Here is a 15,645-nt window from a genome sequence, read left to right as displayed (position 1 = left end):
TTTTTTTAAGATTTTATTTTTTTGACAGAGACACAGCGAGAGAGGGAACACAAGCAGGGGGAGTGGGAGAGGGAGAAGCAGGCTTCCCGAGGAGCAGGGAGCCCGATGCGGGGCCCGATCCCAGGACCCTGGGATCATGACCTAGCTGAAGGCAAAGCCTTAACGACTGAGCCACCCTGGCGCCCCTCTGTTAAGTATTTTAAATATGCATCTCAATGGTAAGGATTTTTTAAAACATAGCCAAATGGTATTTAATGTACCTTAAAAAATGAATAATTCCTTAATGTCATCATATATCCAATCATTGCTCAAATCTTCCTAGTTCTCTCAACTTTTTTGTTCAGTTTGCTTGCACTGAGATCCAAATCAGATCCATACCTTGCTGTTGGATTTCTCTTAAGTCTATGTTACATCCATAGGTTCCCCTTTTCTTTCTCTCGCACTTTATCTGTTAAAGAAACCAGTTCATTTGTCCTGTTGAGTTTCCCACAGCTTCAGTTTTGCTGTATGCATCACTGTGGTGTTAATAAGCTCCTCCTACTCTTGTATTTCCCGTAAATTGGTTGTTAGATCCAGAAGCGTGATCAGATTCAGGCTTGGTTTTTTGGTATAACTATGTCATAAATGGTAGTGTATACCTCTTGTTGCATCATTTCAGGAGGCACATAATGCCTGGTAGTCCCTCTTTGTGATGTTAACAGCCCTTACTAATCATTGTCTAAAACAGCACCGTCCAACAGAATTTTCTGTCATGATGGCGATGTTCTCTATCTGCACTCTCCAACATAGTAACCACTAGGCACATGTAGCTAGCAAGCACATGAAACATGGCCCCTGGACTGAGGAACTTAATTTTCAGTTCTGTTTCATTTTAACTTAAATAGCCACATGTGGCTAATGGCTATCCTATCAGTGCAGATTTCAATTAATTTACAGGGTTTGCAAAATGATATGATTGAAAATGATGTGTTAAAGAAACGAGTGCATTTCTGGGTAGAATAGCACAACAAAATTACAGAGAACATGGAGGGGTTATAGGAATGGCAGAGTGGTACAAGGGCAGAATGTATTCAGGAAAAAGAGTCCTGGAGTGAAGGGAGTAGGGAGAGAAGGCTGCAAAATGAGATGTAGTTCACTCATGAGGGCCTGGTTTGGCCTTTATTATTTTGTTGGCAACAAGGAACTGTTGAAGATTTTTGAGAGGCAGAGTCTGAACCTTAAGGTGGTTTTCAATGTCCAGGTTCTCATTCCTATAGGTCCAAAGAGTTGATTGTGAGTCAGTCAGCAGGATCTGGCCTCAGAGACTGACCAAATTATGGTCAGGTAATCAAACCGTGAACAGGTGACTTGGGCACTAGAAACCCACATCTTCTCCTTACCCAGGACTTTTCTGTCCTCCAGAAGTCCCCCTCGCATTCACAAGTGATCTTACACTATTCTTTGGATCTATATTGGAATAATATCTCTTTGTTATACCATTTCTGTAGATTGCTATTTTCTTTCTTTACATTTCAATTTGTATTTCTCAAGAAATACCTAAACTTCCCCTCTGGAGGGAACTTGGGGGAGTTGGTTATCCCCCCACTCACTGCTAGTGAACACCAGGAGGCTGGAGGTGGGAAGGAAGTGGAATGAGAGAGAAGACAGAGAAGAGACAGACCTGGGTGCCTTGCTGTGGGGCAGAGGAAAGGGAAGACCAACAGGGGTCTTGGTTCCAAGGCTGCCAGTGCCCATGAACCTGGGAAAATACAGCATAACTTCTTTGCATGTGCAGGGTGAATAAAATCCCTGCTTCCTTTTTGCTAGCCACAAGGTGGCTTGTCAGAGTTCCCTGGATCCCTGTCACTTTAATTCAACACACAATCCTGTGGTTACTATAATCAGACCAGAGATTTCCTCAAACTGTAAAACCAACCACTGGAGGGTTCCCAGGAATTAAAGGAAGTCGGGCACATCCCCTTCCCCACCCTCTCAGCACTTTATTCACACTCAGGACTTCAGGAGCCACCTGACACAACCAGAGGAGAACCAACTGACCTGCATCCGGTTTGGATTACAGAGGGCCGGAAGAAAGAATTGTGCTCATCTTTGCTTACTGGAACCAGATGCAGCAGGATTGAACTTTGTCCTTGGTGGGGGCATCATGATCCATTTCCTTGGGCCCCATCCCTGCCTCTTCCTGGTCATTTGGACACTTTTCCCATGACCTAAATCCAGTCTAAGGAAATGACAGTTGCCAAATACCCAGCACCAGAGAATCAAACGGGAGGGACCGCAGGTCCAGCTGATGTAGCCCACCCTTTGTCACGTGGAGGGCCCCAATTCCCTCCCAAGCCCAGTGAAGGGAAGTGGTTTTCAAGGCCCCTCAGCCAACTAACAGCTGCCAGGAGCCAGTCAGCTGTTCTAACTCCTTGTCCAGTGCTTTTTCCTCCACAAAGAGGAGCCAGCAGGGCAAACTCACTCCACAAGTGTTTCCTTTGGTCTACATGGCATTTTTAAAATTTCTGAATGTTACCAACATTTAAAAAGTAGGAAAATTCACCTAAATACCTGGAGTTTTGGCTTGTCTTGAAAAATTGGAAGATCTGGTGTGCTGGGATTCATTTATATACCTATTTGGCTTCAAGAAGGATCTGCCTCTGGAATGTGGTTGCACCACCTTCATACCATCTTTGACCTAGAGATTATCTACTGAGTGCCAGCTTACTCAGTGGTGCAGATAAGTGGCTTCTCTGAGCTGGAAGCTTCTAAGAAAAGTCCACCCTCAATCCCCAAAGTTTTGTGGGGTAGTGTCTCCATATTCATTTTTTTTTTTAAGATTTTTATTTTTAAGCAGTCTCTACACCCAACGAATTTACAACCCTGAGATCAAGAGTCACATGCTCTACTGACTGAGCCAGTCAGGCACCCCTTCATATTCATATTCTTGATCCCAAACACTCTACTGGAAAGAGCTTTTGCCTGGGAGTTAGGAGACCTGGGTTCCCATCTCACTTCTGCTTCTAATGAGCTGAGCCATTTCGAGGTAGTCAAACTTGTTCCCTCGGGTCCTCAGCTGCCCGCATCTGTAAAATGGGCTGAGGGTCCTCTGTTGAGACCCCCAGGTTGTCCCGAGGACTCTCCTGACAAGCCACCTCACGGCTGCACACAACCACCTTTACCAGCTCCGCGCCGCTCGCAGTAGGAGGCGCCAGGGCCCCTACAGAGCCCGAGCCAAGGGGCGGGGCCTGGCCCGGGGGCGGGGCGTCGGCGGGCGGGCCCCGGTGCCAGGTGCGATTTGGTCCTCCCCGGGCGCCGTAGGCGGTGCATCCCGCTTGCGCCCGGGGCTGAGGTCCTCTCGCGCCTGAGGCGGCTGGCAGCGGGAGCTGAGAGGAACTGCTGCGGTCCCCGCCACCCCGCCACCTCCCCGGGACCATGGCCGCGCAGGCGGGTAAGGAAGGGCCTCCCCGTCCTGTCCCGCCGTTATCTCGGAAGCCCGGCCCAAGACGCCTGAGGGGAGCTGGCAGCCTCGGGGGTTTCGGGCTGAGTGGACTCCCGTGGGTTCCCGCTCCTTAGCAGGAGAATTGGCTGGGAGGAGCACAACGCTCCTCGAGGAGGTTGTGGAGCTTCGGGAATTGGGGGACCGGAGACAGAAGGCTCCGAGGAGCAGGCGGTTTGGGCAGTTCTCTGAGAGTTGGAAGGGATGCAGGCTCTGTCAGGGGGCCAGCTTTTTTCTGTGGATCTGGTGACCACAGGCCCTCAAATTAAAACTCTTTTTAAGAAAGCTGGGGGCCTGGGTTCCCTTGGAATGAGGGATATGTGGAATATGGGGAGAGCGGGATCCTCAGGGTTCGGGGCAAAAATAAAGGGATAGAGAGTTACCCTGGGTTCTCGGTTTTCTGTGGAAAGTGGGGGATAGTATGACTTCTCTGACCGGATCCAAGGCTTCTCGCGGATATCTTGGTGCCTGTGATGTCCTGGTCTTAGGGCTCTTTGCAGGAACCCGGAGCGTGGGCTCCCTTGGAGTTTAGGACACGGATTAGGGGTTAGGGAGAGATTGGAGCATTCTTCCTGGGGAAGGTAGGCGCCGCTGGGTTCTGGGCCCTCCATGGGAGCTAGGTCCTCCCTTGGCTTCTCTGAGACAAGAGAGAAATGTCCAGAGGTGAAGGGTAGTTTTAGGGTTAGGTTAGCCAGACCTGCAGTCTCTTCCCAGTCACCTCACACACCACCCTGCAGCTTCCTGCCTTCCTGGCCTGTCCTCCCTGCACCAGGACTATCTGTTGACTATGTTTCCCAGCCACCTGTGTGGGTGGCCCAGCCTCTAGGTCGACCAGGGTCAACGTCCAGAAGCTTTCTAGAGGTGGCAGGAGGGATTGGTGGAGGAGGGAGGCTGTCTTGGATATCTGCCCCCACTTCCTGGATTTCAGCCTGTGGACAGTCACTTCCTCCATACTGAATACAAGGACCAGGCCACACATGGGTCACTTCCTCACCATGGAAGCATGGGATTTTTCTCCCCATTCTTGATAATAGGCTTCTGGAGAAGGAGGGCTAGGGGTATAAATGTTCCCTGTCCCTTTCTCTGATTTTTTTTAGCTTCCAGAGTTCTTCAGCTCAAATGATTTCCAGTGACTTTTTCTAACCTTTGTGTACATAAATTCCCTGTTTTGAACCTTGATTCACAGAAACTTGTAAAAGATCTTAGAGTGTAATAGTGTTTATTAGATTCTCTGAATGAACCAAAAAGCTTTCTAGAGGTATTAAAGTGTCTAGGTGCATTAGTTTAGACATTTGTCCATAAAAATATTTGTTGGATACTTCTGTGCCACAAACTTAACCAAGCACTGAGTAGTATAATGATGAACAAAATGGACACAGTCCTTGCCTTTGTGGTGGTTACAGTTCTAGAGACAGAGAGTAATTAATTGGGGTAACAATGGAGATAAATGCTATAATAATTGAGATAAACAATGGAGGTAAGTGCTGTAAGAGTGTGTGTGTGGGGGGGGAGGGAGTGAATAGAGGATACTTTTCCTTAAAAAAGCAAATGTATTTAGGTCCTTGAGGATAAGTAGAAATTAGTGCAGCAAAGAAAGGGCAAAGAACATTCCAAGTAGATGGAACAGCATAAAAAGGTGACTTTGAAGAGTTGAGAGTAGGCCAATATGGCTTTTTTTATGTCTGGGGAGACTCGGACTCAGAAATGACTTGTTCAAGGTTCTGTAGCCAAGTAAATGGCAGTGGTCAGAGTTCGTATTTTCCAACGTCAAATTCAGTGCTTTACCCTCTCACAAACACCAGAATCCTTTATTATCACAAACACCAGAATGAAGTTGTCCCTTGGAGTCAGAGAAGGAAGTGGGGCTTAAACTTTTACTTGTTCTGTCCAAACTGTTCCAAGACAACTCAGATTCCTGTGTAACAGGAGAATCAACAACAAAGAAACCAAATATTTACTGAGTACCTGTGATGTCTAAGGCACTGGGCTGGGCCAAGTTCTACCTCTTAAAAATTTTAACAGATGCTAGAGCCAGAAGAGAGCTTGAGATAATGTAACTCTCCTTATTTTACATATGAAGAAACCTAGGGAGAAAAATGGATTCGTCAAGGGTCATTCAACTAATGATAGAGCCAGGACTAACCTAGGATTTCTCCTCCAGTGCTCTTTCTGATATTCCAGGCTGCTTGAGATATAGAGTCTGGCACACAAAAAGTCCTTAGTAAATATTTGTGGAAATGAATAATATGTGGTTTGTCCCTTTGAGAGATTCACTGTCTGTTGAGAGGAATTAAGAAAAAAAAAAGGGCAAATCAAAACAAACTATTAGAAGACCTGTATGTGATAACATTATAGAATTTCAAAGGTAGGGGAGAGCTCTCTTCATACATCCATTCCAACAAATATATATTGAGTTCATACTATGTGCCAAGCACTTCTATGCCCTGGTGGATACAACAGGAAACAAAACAGACCAAATCCCTTCCCTAATGGAGTGTATGGTAGGAGAGATAGACAATATGTAAATATTGTAAATATTTAAATATGTAAATATATGAATATCAAACATCAGGGATAAGTGCCCTGAAGAGAAATAAAATAGGATAAAGTCATAGGGACAGTGGGAGGTCAAGGAAGCCTCCCTGATTAATGACATCTAAACAGAGAAATGAAGCAAGGGAGTGAGCCATTTGGATATCTGGGGAAATAACATTTTAGGCAGAGGGAATAAAAGGGAATGAACAAAGGCCCTGAGCCAGGAATGTGCTTGGCATTCTAAAGAACAGCAAGTTGTCCAGGGTGGCTACCAGATTTGGTCAGGAAATGCTGACCAAAATTTGAGGTAAAATTTGAGAAGTCTTAGGTGGATTAAAAGTGGTAATGGGGGTGGGGTGGGGTATGATATCCTGGTAGGGAAGAAACTGGAAGTAGCATGCATAGCTGGGCAAGTTTCAAGGTTTTCACAAAGGATAGTGAATTGATATGTGTGGTAGAAGCAAGAATGCACAAATGGGGGAATTATAGGAAGTGAAAGATAAAGCTGAGAGGGTAGGTAAAGCCAGACCGTGTAGGGTTTAATGCTAGACTTGTGGAATTTTTCAGTCTACAGTAGAGACCATAGGTTTAGAGGCAGGGAGAGTCATGATGTATTTTATTTTTGACTATCAATCTGGCCTTTGTGGGCATGATGGATTGGGCAAGGGTGAGGAAGGCACTAATTTGGGGGTGGGAACAGTGGGCCTGAGCTGAAGTGTTAATGATAGGAATGGGGAAGAAGGCACGGACCACAGGAATTACCTCATGTTGGGCAGGGCAGGGTAACTTGGATGGCCGTGGATATGGGATGGAGGGAGCGACATAGGGTCCAAGAGGACCACAAAGTTTTTGTGTGTGTGTGTGTTTTTTTAAGGACCACAAAGTTTTAAAGCTGAAAAGAAATCTATCATGTTCAAGGGGCTGTATTAGGCTTCCCACATTCCTGGTGGGTTTTCTGTGTCTTCTGGAGGCTGAGCTTATTCCCATTGCAGGGCTGGCTTTTGATCAGTGCAAATCTGGAAAGGGCTAGGGTTCAGGGGCATGTTAGAAGGGGTGCAGCATCACTTTGGCATTTCAGTGAGAGGACCTGGAGCTCTAGCATTCTTTTACAAGCCTATCATCCTTCTCACTCTTGACCTTTGTTTATATAGGAACAAGAATTAGACTCTTTTACCTATTAATCTATACCCAGCGGGAGCTAGAACATGAAACCATTGCCTAGTTCTGTTAGAGTATACCTTGAGCATCCACCCTGGCATTTTATTGTCAAGTCTTTCTGCCTGTAATTTCTTTTTGCTAGGAAAGAAAATCTAAAATATAGTTAAAGACATAAACTTTGGAGTTAGCAGACCTGTGGTCTAAACCCAGCTCTAACACTTGTTAGTTGAGCATTTCAGCTTCGTCTTCATAAAATGGGAACAGTAATAGTCTGTCTTTGTCTTATAGGATCTTTATATTCTATTAATTCATGCTCGCATGGTGCTTAGGACACCACTGTCATATTATAAGGATCAAAGTAGTTGGGTTTTTTTCCGGTATCATTGACAATGGGTAGAGAAATGCTGTTTGGGAATATATTAACTGGTTAACCAGTTCTCTGATAAGAAAATGCCTTCCCCCAGATAAGAAAATGCCTATGCATTCACAGTTAAGTAGACTTATGGTTGGAAGGGAGAACCTGAACGCTCGAAAGCCACAGGAACCATCTGTCTCATTTGTTTCTCTACCAGGTATCTTATTACTTTACCAAGTTTGCCCTGCTCTCAGCACCTGGTTTGTCCCTCTCTGACATGTGTTATTTCTATACACATCCTTGTCTCTTACACTCCATGACTACTCACCAAGGGCCCCAGAAGTTCATGACCTAGTCTTTGTCTTGCACGTGGGCATATAGAAAACATTCGCTGAATTTGTTTTGAAAACATTCCCTTCAGATTTTAGAGGTTAGTGTAATTCAACTCAATCTTTTCCCTAGCCAACCCTCTAGATATACGTGAAAGAAAAAAGAAGAGCTTTCAGTTGCCAACTAAGTGCCAGGCACTGCAGGAGGTATTTTCACATACATTAAGTTATTTCTCTTAATCTTCTTGGTAATCCTGTAAGGTAGGTGGTTATCCTCTTTTTAAAGATTAAGGGACAAGTTCAGAGAGATTAAATAATTTGCCCATGGACGCAGAACCAGGTTTCAAACCTAGGTCTAGCTCCAGCTCTTCTGCTTGACCCTTACAAAGTTTTCCTAATAAAATAAAAGGCAGATGGGAACAACAGCAAGAATGAAACCTTCTGAGATGTCTGTGTATGTGCCTTAACCTGAAAAATGAGAGGCCCCTGGTTTGGTGTCGCCGATGCAGAGCTAGAAGGAATAATTTGATCCCTCCTCTTAGGAAGGAAGAATATAAGGTTCACAGAAGTCCAGAAGCTCCTTTAAAAATCATCTAATCTTTTTTTACACTCCCCTTGGTAATATTTGGTAAGCTAGTGAGGAGGAAAGCCCTTTGGGATACAAGGGAGAGTATCTAGAGGAATGTTAATCATACTGTTAAGTCTTGTTGGTACTCACTTCATTAAGGTGTGATCTTTTCTCTCTTGGCTGTTCCCTACCAGTTGCTGCCCTGCCCCTCTGCTTCCTGCTTTATCCTGGGACAAGTGGGATTTATACACCTGACCCGCCAGTTCCCAGGGTGCACAGCAGTTACCGTACTAGTTTTGTGCTGCGCTGAATTGGCTGGGTTTTGTTCCTGGTTCTCATTGTCTAGTGGAACATGAGAAGCATCAAAGATTTTTCTCAAATTAAAGGATCTGTGCATGTTGGTTCAGGCTAGGCTTTATGGTCTCCTGAGCTTTCAGTGCCTGGAAATTTCTCACCACTTTGAAGTCTGAAAAGGACTGGTTTACAGAAACCCAGCTCTTAGACCAAGATTAAGGTGAACATTAGTGTCTTGTGAGAAATGCACAGGCACTGAGCTGCGGTACCAGGCTGAGCCCTTCCACTGAATAACTGTGTAGTCTTAAGCAAGTCCTAACTTGTCTGAGGCTGCATATGATAATAAAAATGCAACTGGTCTGGTAGTTTCAGAACTTGAGCCCCTCCTGGACTAGCTTTCTGATGGTTAGGCAACCTGAGTCTCTTTCTTCAGGCCCATTTTTCTTTAAGAAAAATAAAAGGACTGGACTAGAGTAGATGATTTTTTTTTTTAAGTTTTTTTTTTTTTAAGATTTTATTTATTTATTTGACAGAGACAGACACAGCAAGAGCAGGAACACAAGCAGGGGGAGTGGGAGAGGGAGAAGCAGGCTTCCCGCCAAGCAGGGAGCCCGATGTGGGACTCGATCCCAGGACCCCGGGATCATGACCTGAGCCGAAGGCAGACGCTTAATGACTGAGCCACCCAGGTGCCCCTAGAGTAGATGATTTTTAAAAGCCCTTCCAGCCTTACCATCCTGTCATCCTACTCCCTACCCCAGTGGATTCAGGGATTATTTGAGGGCCATGTCACCAATTATTAAGTTGGGAGACAGAAGTGTGTATAAACTGAATATATATATATATTAACTAAATATATCTTATGCCAGGATTCAAAAGATCCTGAAGGTGAGAACCTTTGTAATGAGCCATTTGTTGTAATTCTCCCCTCTTTGCATTGCACATTTACAACTTCTTTAAGGCAACAGATTCCAATAATAACTGTAAAAGCAGTTTTCTGATTATTAAACACTTAATAAGGACCACTTATTGTTTTGAGGCCGCTGGGGACATTTACTTAACCAAACTCCCTTTCTGGCCTCTGACAATTAGTAGGCACTGTTGATAAGTCTGCAAATATGAGAAGTAAACACTATAGAGGTAGAGGGTGAAGGTCCTGGTACAATGAGGTATTTTCCTAGATGAAATATTTCCCAGGCAGACTGGACTCTGGATTGGTCTTTCATTGGGCCTCACAGAAATCTCCAGAACTTTGTATTATTATATTTCTCTTGCATTCCTTAGAATAAAGGTTGTAAAAGAGTTGGGGCCCCTGGCTGGCTCAGTTGGGGAAGCATGCGACTCTTGACCTTGGGGTTGTGAGTTTGAGTCCCACGTTGGGTGCAGAGCCTACTTTAAAAAAAAAAAAAAGTTGTAAGAGAGTTAGGATCATCAACTTTCAGGGCTGTAGGGAGCTGAAGAAGCCAAGAGTTTTCTTTTGAAGAGTATCTGGGCTTGGGGCGCCTGGGTGGCTCAGTTGGTTAAGCAACTGCCTTCAGCTCAGGTCATGATCCCAGGGTCCTGGGATCGAGTCCCGCATCGGGCTCCCTGCTCTGCGGGGAGCCTGCTTCTCCCTCTCCCACTCCCCCTGCTTGTGTTCCCTCTCTCGCTGTGTCTCTCTCTGTCAAATAAATAAATAAATAAATAAATTAATTAATTAAAAAAAAAAAAGAGTATCTGGGCTTGAGAAGCTGAAGGCTTTGGATGAATATTCTTGCTCAGGTACTTAACTGAAAAACAGTGTGAATGCTCAACAGATAAACTGAGGCCTGTGCATCTACATGTGACTTTACCCATAGGTAGTCATCCTGAGAGCCTGAACCCTTATTCAGTGGAATCATTCCTGCTGACCGTTGGAGCTTATCTTTGGAGATTACCTTCATAGTTGACAGTTGGATCCAACTTTTCAGTTGGATTTGCCACACAAAGGAGTGTCTGTTCTGCATCAGGTTTTATGCTAGGCTCTGGAGATTTAAAGATGATCAAGATGCAGTCTTTGTCCTTTAGATCTAGGAGTGGGGTTGGGGGACACAGAGAGGGAGGGACTGAAGAAAATAGAAACATAATGAACTATGAACTATAATTACAAAACTAATGATGTAAAGCAGGTATAGACAAAGTGAAAAAAGTCCCCCTTTGGGGGACCACCAAAGAAGGATAGAAGTTTGATTAAGGAAAAAGGTGGTAGGGGCGCCTGGGTGGCTCAGTCGTTAAGCGTCTGCCTTCGGCTCAGGTCATGATCCCAGGGTCCTGGAATCGAGCCCCGCATCGGGCTCCCTGCTCGGCGGGAAGCCTGCTTCTCCCTCTCCCACTCCCCCTGCTTGTGTTCCCTCTCTCGCTGTCTCTCTTTATCAAATAAATAAATAAAATCTTTTTTAAAAATTATGTTAAAAAAAAGGTGGTAAAGTATCTTATACACAGAATAGCTTGAGACGTGAATGTCAGGATGCAAGAAGATGAATGTGTGCAGCAGAAACAGAAAATAGATCAAGATGTGATTAAAGCATCTCTTTGTAACAGATGATGAGAAATAAAGTTCTTTGGGGCCACCTTGTAGAGGGTCATTCATTCCTTTAATAAATGTTTGCTGAAGGACTACAGTAGACCAGGGACCTGTCTTGGTTCCCCTAGTCCTTTGGAGCTGACAATAGCTGACTTTAATGATGTGTGAGGAGTTTGCATTCCTACCTCCGGACCTTTACACATGTCTTCCCCCCGACCCCACCCCAGTCTCCAGTGTTATCCTTCCCTCCCCCTCTTTGCCTGGTTAATTCATATTTGTCCTTCAGAGCTAAGCTTGAAAATTATTTCCTTAAGGAATACTTGTTTGCCCTTCCCCACCCCCATTTTCCTAGTTATGAACTTGATTTCTCCTTCATACCACTTGCCCCATTATATTATTGTTTCATATCTATGTTAAATCTGGGGCACCTGGGTGGCTCAGTTGGTCTAAGCATCTGCCTTCGGCTCAGGCCATGATCCCAGGGTCCTGGAATTGAGCCCTACGTCGGGCTCTCTGCTCAGTGGGGAGCCTGCTTCTCCCTCTTCCTCTGCCTGCCATTTCCCCTCCTTATGTTCTCTCTCTCTCTGTCAAAAAAAATAAATAAAATCTTTAAAAAATATATCTAGGTTAAATCTCTTTCTCATTTGCTGCTCTTTCCCCAGAACCGTGTTAGACACATAGTTGGCATGGAATTAATATTTGCTGCAAGAATGACTAAGGTGGGTCTGTTGAGTTTAGCAATAAGCGGTCACTTTGGCCCTTGGTGAGACAGTTTCAGAGAAATGGTGGGGGTGGAGGTCAAGGAAGTGAGGAAATGAGGGCAGTGATGTGTAGATAACTTTTTTTTTTTTTAAAGATTTTATTTATTTATTTGACACAGAGAGAGATAGCTAGAGCAGGAACACAAGCAGGGGGAGTGGGAGAGGGAGAGGCAGGCTTCCTGCTGAGCAGGGAGCCCGATGTGGGACTCGATCCCAGGACCCCAGGATCATGACCTGAGCCGAAGGCAGACGCTTAACGACTGAGCCACCCAGGCGCCCGTGTAGATAACTTTTTAATATGTGTGGCTGTGAAGGGAAGAAGGGTGGTAGCTGGAGCAGAAAACAGGATCCAGATTTTTTTTTAATGGGAAAGAGTTGAACTAATGTAAATGATAATTGGAAGGAGCCAATGGAGAAGGGAGTAGTGGTAGAGATAACGGAAAGTGCACATCTTCTGAGAGGTGGGATAGGATAGAATCTAGGAGTGCCATGCTAAACAGTTGAGCCTTTCTTCTGTAGACACTGGGGAGTCTGGGGAAGCCAGTTAAGACTGGGAAAAGAAGCCAAAGATCTGAACTCAGGCTGTGGTGAAGGACAGGGAAGGATTGGAGAGACATTTGGAAGGTGGAACCAGGTGGATATGAGAGAAGGGAGTAGGGCTCTTGATTTTGTGCCTCTAGAGCCTAGCACAGAGCAGGTGCTAAATAAGTGTTGATCAGATGGCTTTGGGTTTATCAAGACTGGAGAAAGGGCAGGCTCTGGAGGGTGTGTCAATAACAAGTCATCTTGAGTATCCTCATAGTGGAAAGTCCTGATTATTTTTGAATTTTGTAAACAGCCAGAAGTTATTCAGGGCCAAGATGCTGAATTGTTGAGTAAGTGGGTGGTCAATTTAGAGACCATTCCTTTGGGTTAAAAAGTAAAAATAAGAAACAAGATGTGGCTTAAAATAATGAGATTTGCTGGGGATAGGACACAGCAATTCAAAAACTGACCTAAAAGCCCTTCCCTTTAAGAGTTCCAAAAATGTTTCAAACCTGGCAGATTCATTTGGATGTCTGTCTTCATTGAAAACCTTATGGGGGCGCCTGGGTGACTCAGTCGGTTAAGTGTCTGCCGTTGGCTCAGGTCATGATCCCAGGGTCCTGGGATTAAGCCCTGCATCGGGCTCCCTGCTCAGCAGGGGAGTCTGCTTCTCCCTCTTTCTCTCTCCCTCCCCATTCCACTTGTGTTCTCTCTCTATCGCTCTGCTCTCTCTTTCAAATAAATATCTTTTTTTTTTTTTTAAGATTTTACATATTTATTTGACAGAGAGAGAGGTAGTGAGAGCAGGAACACAAGCAGGGGAGTGGGAGAGGGAGAAGCAGGCTTCCTGCCAAGCAGGGAACCCGATGTGGGACTCGATCCCAGGACTCTGGGATCATGACCTGAGCCAAAGGCAGACGCTTAACGACTGAACCACCCAGGCACCCAATAAATAATCTTTAAAAAGAAAAGAAAACCTTACTAATTCATTGCTTGCCCACTATCCATAACCCAATTTGAATAAGTTTCTCAAACTTTGTGCCTTGGGGTTTGTGAGGATAATAGTGCATTCTCTGGGTCACTACCACCTAAAAAACCAAAAAGGCCCCTCTTGAGAGTCCAAGAATTTTTAGATTCGTGTGGTGATCTCTCCTATCACTGTGGAACTGGAGGAGAGGAGCAGGTGGGTCAAGGTTTTAAAGCCTTCTTGTTTAACTCTCCTCTGGGGTATGAGGACAGCTGCCTGTGTCCTGCCTGCCCCAGAATGCTGCTAAGCAATCTTGAAGTGTCCGGAGCTGTGCATTGTCTATTCATGACCCCTGTGCCTGTGAAACAGGGTTCAGTGACTGTCACTGTGCCTGTGGCAGTCTGGAGTTACCCAGAGAGAACAAAGCTGCATACACGGAGCGTACAAGGGAGTCTTGTAACAACCTTGTCCTGCTTTCTAGGGCTGAGTCAGGTACCACAGCTTGATCTCAGCTGCCTTCTTTATTTCCAGAAGTTGGCATCTAAGCCACAGCAGGAGTGTTGTGTTTTGTCCCTTTGGGAGGGACATGGATTCACTCTGTGTTATTGCCTATGCTAATCTCTCAGCCTACACAGCCCTTCCCCATCCTTTCTCAGCCTCTGGCAATTCTTCCCCATCCTTCAAGGTTTAGCTCAAGTATTAGCTTCCCTTACAAAGACTTTCCTGACTTCCCTAAGTGGAATGAGCAGGAATCAACGTGGTGGAGTGAGTGGAGAGAGCATGGACTTCAGGATGAGTTGGGCCTGAGTTGGAATGCTGAATCTGCTGCTTGGCCTGACACCCCCTAGCCCTGGGTTTCAGTTCTCCCACCCCTTAAATGAATTTAATACCTGTTTCACATGATTGTTTTGAGAATTACATGAGATTGGGTCTCTGAAAGCACCTAGCACAAGCCTTGGTATATAGGAGGTGTTCATTAAATGTTCTTTCCCTTCTATACCCATAGCTTCTTTCTCCGAACCAAAATAGCACTTTGCTTCTAACTCTGAAATAACATCTAAGGGAAAAATTACAACATGGAAGAAGGATTCTTTTTCAGTGGATTTGCTCCTTGAAGAGCAGAGATGATGTTTTTGTTTTTTTAAAGATTTTATTTATTTTTTGACAGACAGTGAGAAAGGAAACACAAGCAGGGGGAGTGGGAGAGGGAGAAGCAGGCTTCCCGCTGAGCAGGGAGTCCCATATGGGGCTCAATCCCAGGACCCTGCATCATGACCTGAGCCGAAGGCAGACACCCAACGACTGAGGCACCCAGGCGCCCCAAGAGCAGGGATGATGTTATCCAGCAGTCTCCAACATAGAGCTTGGAGAGGTCCCATGGGCCATGATGTTGGTTGAATGAATGAGCTCTTGCACTCAGTGATGGAATATCTATACAACAAGGGCTTTTGAGGAATAGGAAAAGGCAATAACACGTACAACCCAGAGAAGTTTTTCTGGGTGCTGGCTGGGAATAGTCATGGGAAGGGCTGACCCTGAAAAGAAAGAGACCTTGTTCATTTCATTTACTCAGAGCTATAATAAGCAAGGGCTGAAATTCTAGGGAAAGGCAGGTTTTGTTTCATTGGAAAAAGGAACAATCAGAACCATTTCTAAAAAATGGAATGAGACTCAACTTTTGAGGCCATGAATTCCCTGTCCCTGGGGAGATGAGCAAGCTGGATAAGTGCTTACCAGAGATCTTGTGGAGGAGGGAATTGTGCATTTATCAGAGCACTGGCCAGCCCTTTCATTATAGGTCCATTAACTCGGTCTAATTCTGCACGGTAGGAGTCCCGTCCCTGTACATCCTGCTACTTTGGGCCTCTAAACTCCCTGGTTTCGTGTGCAGGGGAAGATACCTGGAAGTGTCGGGGCTGTGGGGACCATGTCACTCCAAGCCAGAGGCGGTACAGGACTGTCAACGAAGCCTGGCACAGCTCTTGCTTCCGGTAAGTGGGTTTGTCCTCCTGTCTTTGTCAGTGTACTACAGGACAGCCACTCCTTCATGTTCTGGAAAATACAAAAGTTTCTGACTTGACAGTTCCCATTTTGGTGTGGGTTGAGGGGAGGGGGAGGGATGTACCAAGGAAG

At 45.3% G+C, this 15,645-nt stretch overlaps 1 protein-coding gene across 5 annotated transcripts in view; it reads left to right on the top strand.

Annotated features, from left to right (window-relative positions):
- The first annotated feature begins 3,257 nt into the window (after nt 1-3,257).
- LIMK2 (LIM domain kinase 2) overlaps nt 3,258-15,645 on the top strand; it is a 58,235-nt gene continuing 45,847 nt past the window's right edge. Inside the window, exons 1-2 of one of the 5 annotated variants that reach the window (XM_081801811.1) lie at nt 3,258-3,430; nt 15,404-15,503. In XM_081801811.1, the coding sequence (XP_081657937.1) occupies nt 3,415-3,430; nt 15,404-15,503 (116 nt within the window). In that variant the 5' untranslated portion in view covers nt 3,258-3,414. The remainder of the gene's footprint in view (nt 3,431-15,403; nt 15,504-15,645) is intronic. The other 4 variants (XM_081801812.1, XM_031028378.2, XM_006733498.3 and 1 more) reach the window with 4 other exon arrangements.

The sequence above is a fragment of the Leptonychotes weddellii genome, chromosome 13 (genome assembly GCF_054177405.1).
Source record: "Leptonychotes weddellii isolate Sample4059 chromosome 13, ASM5417740v2, whole genome shotgun sequence".
NCBI classification, from domain to species: domain Eukaryota; kingdom Metazoa; phylum Chordata; class Mammalia; order Carnivora; family Phocidae; genus Leptonychotes; species Leptonychotes weddellii.
The sequence above is the reverse complement of the archived record's forward strand: the minus strand, read 5'-3'. Positions and strand labels throughout refer to the sequence as shown.